General features: G+C 39.6%; 1 protein-coding gene across 1 annotated transcript; it reads left to right on the forward strand.

Annotated features, from left to right (window-relative positions):
• On the forward strand, positions 1-2,135 carry LOC108093390. The gene is made up of 3 exons (XM_017193409.2): positions 1-949; positions 1,007-1,843; positions 1,903-2,135. The coding sequence occupies exons 1-3, from the start codon at positions 194-196 to the stop codon at positions 2,074-2,076; spliced, it is 1,767 nt and encodes a 588-aa protein (XP_017048898.2). The 5' UTR covers positions 1-193; the 3' UTR covers positions 2,077-2,135.
• Positions 2,136-6,401: the final 4,266 nt, after the last annotated feature.

Raw genomic sequence — 6,401 nt, forward strand, 5'->3', positions numbered from 1 at the left:
TAACGGGAAATCTTCTGTAAAAACTTCTGTACGTGTGTTAGTCATTAAACTCCTCCTAAACGGCTGGACCGATTTTGATCAAATTTACAATTGGATTTTATTCCATCCATTAAGCTTTACAATCAATAATTTATTCGAGTTGCCTTTCCTGAGTACGGCAAATAAATCAGAAACCTTTCGTTTAATACAAAAAATGCGCTTCTTTGGCTTGGTCCGAGTTTTGATCCTGTCAACCTTGTTTTGGCTTTTGACAATCGAGTTGCTGATATACTTCAACAGCACTGGCTTTGCAGATCTGGTCGAGTTCGTTCTCAAGCCTTATAGAGAGAAGGTAAGAACCTATGAAGTTGGCCTGAGAAGTCAGCGGTGGAACGATGATCGCATAGCAAAGCTTCTTCAAAAGCAAGTGCGCATTCACTGCTTGGTTTATATGGATCCTTCGGACTTCGAGTTGGGTCCCCAGAAGGCTGTTCATGTTAGAAACACTTGGGGACGTCGCTGCAATCACCTTACCATTGTAAACCAAAGAGACACTTCTCTGCTGAAGGCATATCTCCGGATTTACGAGGAGTTCCACGGTCAGTTCGACTGGCTTCTGGTGGTTTACCTGGACTCCTATGTCGTCATGGAGAACCTGCGCCGCCTGTTGGCTCATCACTCGCCAGCCGAAGAGATCTTCTTCGAGGCCCAGCATGACTTCTACATCTATGCCCACGTGGGTCAGGTTTCCACCACCGATTATATATTCAGCCGCGAGGCATTGGAGCAACTGGCCACCAGGAACTGCCTGCAGGATGAGATCTTCCTCAGGGAGTGCTTGAAAAGGATGAAAAGGGCTTCCAGCGAAGGACTTCAGTCCTTCAAGGTATCGGAAATGGTGATTCCCTTCACTTTGCGACTTAATTTCTGGCTGTGGCCCTGCGCATTCCAAGCTGTCTATAAAAACCAGGTGAGTTCCTAAAGGAAAGTATTATATATTTAATAAATTTAATTAATATTCTTTTAGAGCTGGGAAAGCTGTTTCCGTGGATCAATCTTGTACCCATATTGCCGTGACGTGCAAATGCATGTGCTGGAGTTTCTACTCTATCACCTCCGACCCTTTGGCCATGTGAATCCCCTGCCAGAACTCAGATCTCCCACTTTTCCCACAACAATAACCCACCGACCGTTAAGCGATCGAGTGGCCAGGTTTATGTTCCGATCGGTGAGGATAATCTGCTTGGTCTTAACCTGGCCCAAAAACTACATGAGTGGCGTGAGGGGAATCAGCCAAACGTGGGGAACCCACTGCAATCGAGTGGTGTTCTATGGGAGCTCCTCGCAAACCACTCCATCTGGAGTGGAGATTGTGGGCCTAAACATCAGCGACTCTCGCAGCAATCTTTGGGGCAAGACCAAGGCCGCTTTTGGCCATGCCTACAGGAATTATGGCCACGAGGCGGAGTGGTTCTTCAAGGCGGATGACGATACCTACGCCATAATGGAGAATATGCGGCAGTTGCTTCATTCCCATTCCCCTGAAACTCCGATTTACTTTGGCTCGGCATTCAAGTTGGCTTCCCGGGTTTACATGTCCGGTGGAGCTGGCTATGTGCTCAGCAAAAGGGCAGTGGAGCTGTTGGTCAAAGGAGCAGCTAAGAAGTGCCAACCAGGCAATCGAGGAACCGAAGACTTCGAGATGGGCAAGTGCCTACGCATACTGAAGGTCAAAGCCGGCGACTCCCGAGATCTTTACGGTCGACATCGCTTTTTTTCGCTTTCCCTGGAACACTTTTTAATTCCAAGTCGTGACGAAGAGGACTTTTGGCTGGGCAAATATCTCTCCCACTCGGCTGGAACGGTATTAACTTTGGTTGCTGTTGAGTAATTAAAATAATATGAAATCATCTTTACTTTCAGGGAATGGAGTGCTGCTCCACCTATTCGATTTCAATGCACAACGTCTCGCCCTACGAAATGCACTTTCTGGAAGCTATTTTGTATAAATCTCGACCTTTCGGAATAATCGCTGATCATCCTCCCTTGAAAGTTTCAAGAAAAAAGAGATTATGGAGAGAGCAGTATGGTTTATAGATCGATTTTAACAATTTTTATGTTTAATAATATACATGATTTAATTGATAATGTTTCTAAGAAAAATGGCATTACTCTTTGGCATTTTATATTGCAGTGAAAAGAACCGTAATAATTAATTAAAGCAAGATTACGTCTCGAACTTCGGCTTAGTTTCCACATTTGAGCTTGTGGCATTTTCTTCCGATCAATTTGAGCAGCAATCGTTGATGACCTACGGGAAATACAAGTAGTTTAGGACAGTGGCGGATCTAGGGGGGGGCGAAAGGGGCAAGTGCCCCGGGCGCCAAATCTAAGGGGCGCAAAATCGTATTTGAATTACACTGTAGGGTAAGATGGGGTAAAACCGCCATTTGGATTTTAAATTCAAATGAACCGCCGAAACGAGTAACCGTTGATAATGTCGATTCTGATCGATAATGCGCAGTTTTTGCAGTCGGTCGGAATACTGCAGCTTTGTTGTGACAATTTCTATTGCGCCATTTTTGTTTCACTTCTTGGCGCCAAAAAATTTTTGTTATAAAGATTGCTCAATCAAGTGTAAGTGAACGGCTGAAAAAAAAGGTAAGTGTCTGCTTATAGTACAAACCTTGATACTGATGTACATGTATCAAGTTAGCCAATATTTCCAAAATTGTACAAACTAAATCACCTCGAAAAAAAATGGCGCGTGGGGTAAAAACGCCGCGAAAAGGTGGGGTAAAAACGCCACACAATTTGATAAGGGAAAAACTCGTTTTAATCGAGAATGAATGTCTTTCAGCATCATGCCTCGCAATTACGCAAGAAAAAAAGCAAAAATTGATGAAAATATATTTCAACGGGCAATCGAGGAAGTTCAGGAGGGCAGCAAGGTGGCACTTGTTGCCGAAAAATATGGGATTCCCCGAGAGACTTTGCGAGACCGAGTCAACTAAGGGCCCAACGCTTATTATGGCCATCATCACCAGGTAAAGTGTCAAATATTCACAATTTTTGTCAATTGAAACAATATGTAAAGTCATAATTTTGAATTCAATTCAATTTAAAAATAACAGCATTTCTTTTTGAACAGATAATTGCAAACAGTTTTATATAAAATGATTTTATCTTTTAAATATGAATATTTTAATTTTCAGTTTCAAACCTTTGTTAATGCGACATTTCTTCTTAGTTTAAAACTATTTTAACCACGTAATTCTTATTTTACAGATTTTTACTGACGACCAAGAGGCATCGCTTGAGAAATATCTCATAAAAGCATCAGCTATGTTTCATGGTTTCTCTCGGACAGCAGTTCGACGACATCAAATGCAAAGGAAAATTCCGCAAAACTGGCATGGATCGAAGCATGGAGATGCAGGTATAGCTTCAAAAGACTGGCTTTATGGCTTCATGACTCATCATTCCGGGATATCTTTGCGCATACCGCAAGCAACAAGCCTCGGTCGAACCACTGCTTTCAACAAACACAACGTTAACATGTTCTTTTCCAATTTGAAAAGCGTAATTGAACGCTTCAAACTCCGACCCGAAAACATATGGAACATGGACGAAAGTGCTTTGACGACTGTGCAAAAACCTTTAGCAGTTGTTGCACAACGTGGTGTGAGGAATTTAGGTTCAATCACATCCGCTGAACGTGGTGTTTTAGTTACGCTTGCTCTCGCCATTTCTGCCGGAGGTGTCTGCATGCCACCTTTCTACGTATTTCCACGAAAGAAATTTAAGAATGACTTCCTTGCTGCTGACGGAGCAGCTAACCCATCAGGTTGGATGAAAGGGGAGCAATTTTTGAAATACCTGGCACATTTCAAAAGATACGCTCGCGCAACGCTAGACTCACCAGCTCTTTTGCTTTTAGACAACCACGAATCACACATGACCATCGCAGGCTTGGATTTTTGTAAGGAAAACGGAATTATTGTTCTGTCTCTCCCACCGCATACGAGCCACAAATTACAACCACTTGACAGAACTGTTTTTGGGCCTATCAAGAAATTTTTTAATGCAGCATGTGTCAACTGGATGCGATTACCAGAAAATGCTGCAAGAACTATTACAATGCACGATATCCCTGGCATCGCTCGGGAACCGATTCAGAAGGGCGCTTCGATTTCGAACATCCAATCTGGCTTTAGAGTCACCGGAATTTGTCCACTGAACGAAAACGTTTTCACCGAAATCGATTTTTTGCCGTCTCAAATCACTGATCGCTTAGAAAATTAGCCTGAACGCCCGAGGACCCCAAACGAGTCAGTCGAGGAACCGGAAGAGGACGACAGAGATATAAATGTTGACGGAGTTTTGGAAAAACTGCGTCCCTTCCAAAAGGCCGAACCTCGGAAGTCCACGAACCGCGGCCGAAAGCACCGAAAAACAGCGATTTTGACCGATGAAAATGAAATGGATTTGAATTTCTTATTTTTTTTTTATCCATTTGAATTGAATAAAAATTTTTCTCAGAAGTTATTGACATTATTTGGGTACTTAACTACACTGAAACCAGAATGGCGTTTTTACCCCACTAGGTGGGGTAAAACCGCCGTTTTAAACATTTCTTCTGAACGATCACAATTCTTTTAAAATAAAAGCTACATAAAAACTTTTCAAATGAATTATGTAGCCAAGGGATTAAACTTTCAGAAATATAGTTTGGTTCATTGATAATTTTATAAATGAAAGCTTGACATCGTCAAATATACATTTTTGGCGGTTTTACCCCATCTTACCCTATGTTTCGAAAAATCATGTTCATCTAACAAAATAAATATAACAAGAAGAAAGCTAGCTTCGCCTTATATGCTTATATGCCCAGTCATCAAATATGTCGATAAAAATGCATAAAGGCTAAACATCATCGAAGCTATGACGATTTTTCTATAAATTTTCCAAATTTTCGACTATTGTTTAATTCGTATTTCCAGAGTTGATAGAAAACTCTATATTCCAAAACCATTCTGATGAAAAACGACGAGGTCATAATTTAGTTTCCATAATTTCTATATAGATTTTTCGATCTTTCCTATGGCAGCTATATAACTACGTTGTCAGATTTTAATGAAATTTTCTACTCAATTCAAGGGTCATTAAAAAATCCATATTTTGCTCGTGGGATTAAAATCAACGACGTTATAATTTTTTTTCCATTATTATATATATTTTTTTGATCTATCTATATGATTATAGCACTTGGAAGTGAAAAGTGCGATTTTAGCTCAAAAAATCGCAGTTAATTTAAAATAGTAAAAAATTAAAAAAACTCTTCCTGATTACCTGTATATTTATGTGGAGCCTTTGTGTTAAAAATTTGAAAAGGATTGGTTCGGTAGATTTTGAGTTCTGATGTTTACCGAGTTTTAAAATAACGTTTTCGGGAAAATCGATACAAAGTATTTTTATACGTTAAAATACGTCCAAATTCGGTTGTTTAAAACGCTGTAACTCCGTTAGTTTGACTCTGACTAAATTGTTTACACAATATTCTCAACATATTGGTCTTTAGAAAATAAAACTTAAAAAAATATTTAAAAAAAATTTTTTTTTAATTTTAAAACTTTACCCTTAATAAACCTTTAAATACTCAAAATATTTTAAATGTTATTAATTTGAAAAACAATATTCTGTCCCGTTCGTAAGGCAGAGGGGGTAGGGGGGGCGCAAATTTTCCACTTTGCCCCGGGCGCCAGTAAACCTAGATACGCCACTGGTTTAGGATTCAAGAATAGTTGTGTAGAAATATAATATAGCAGTGGCTTGTACCACTGCGGAGGATCTTGATACCATTGAAGTGGAGAGAAGGGCAAGGGATCGCAAGTTCTCTATTATGAGATTAAGATTGTTGGAAAACGAAAGGTTTTTGCTGTATTTTTTGATATTAAACAAGAAAGGAAGCTAGCTTCGGCTTATATACCCTTGCAGTCATCAAATTTTTCGAACAAAATACATAAAAACTAAACAACATCAAAGCTATGACGAGTTTTCTATTAATTTTCCATATTTTCGATTATTGTTCATATGGCAAATATGGCATCCAAAGCTCAATAGTAGTTAGAAAACGCCAGAAATCAAGTCGATCTGATCAAAGATTAAGATTAAGCGATTCGCAAAGAATTTCCAAATTTAAGTCCTATTGAAACACTTCTCGATATATAGAATTTAAGTTTACACGATGGTAAGGATTCTGTTAGTTGGCTGGCTTTTTGTTAATCAAAATGTCATTTGCCTAATTAAAAATTCCAGTTTCGGGCATTTTGCAAATACAAAAAAGATTTTTGTGTGGGTCTGGTCTAGTCGGGGATTTATTTGGCTTTTTACTGATTTCTTAGAAATAACTTTAAAACTGC

Source organism: Drosophila ficusphila, unplaced genomic scaffold, assembly GCF_018152265.1.
Source record: "Drosophila ficusphila isolate 14025-0441.05 unplaced genomic scaffold, ASM1815226v1 contig_636, whole genome shotgun sequence".
In the NCBI taxonomy this organism is placed as follows: Eukaryota; Metazoa; Arthropoda; class Insecta; order Diptera; family Drosophilidae; genus Drosophila; species Drosophila ficusphila.

Bases quoted from the DNA above. Each gene is read 5' to 3' on its own strand.
- LOC108093390 (XM_017193409.2), top strand. From the start codon at position 194: ATGCGCTTCTTTGGCTTGGTCCGAGTTTTGATCCTGTCAACCTTGTTT. The intron at 950-1,006 runs GTGAGTTCCTAA...ATATTCTTTTAG, and splicing joins AAGCTGTCTATAAAAACCAG to AGCTGGGAAAGCTGTTTCCG. The intron at 1,844-1,902 runs GTATTAACTTTG...CTTTACTTTCAG, and splicing joins TCTCCCACTCGGCTGGAACG to GGAATGGAGTGCTGCTCCAC.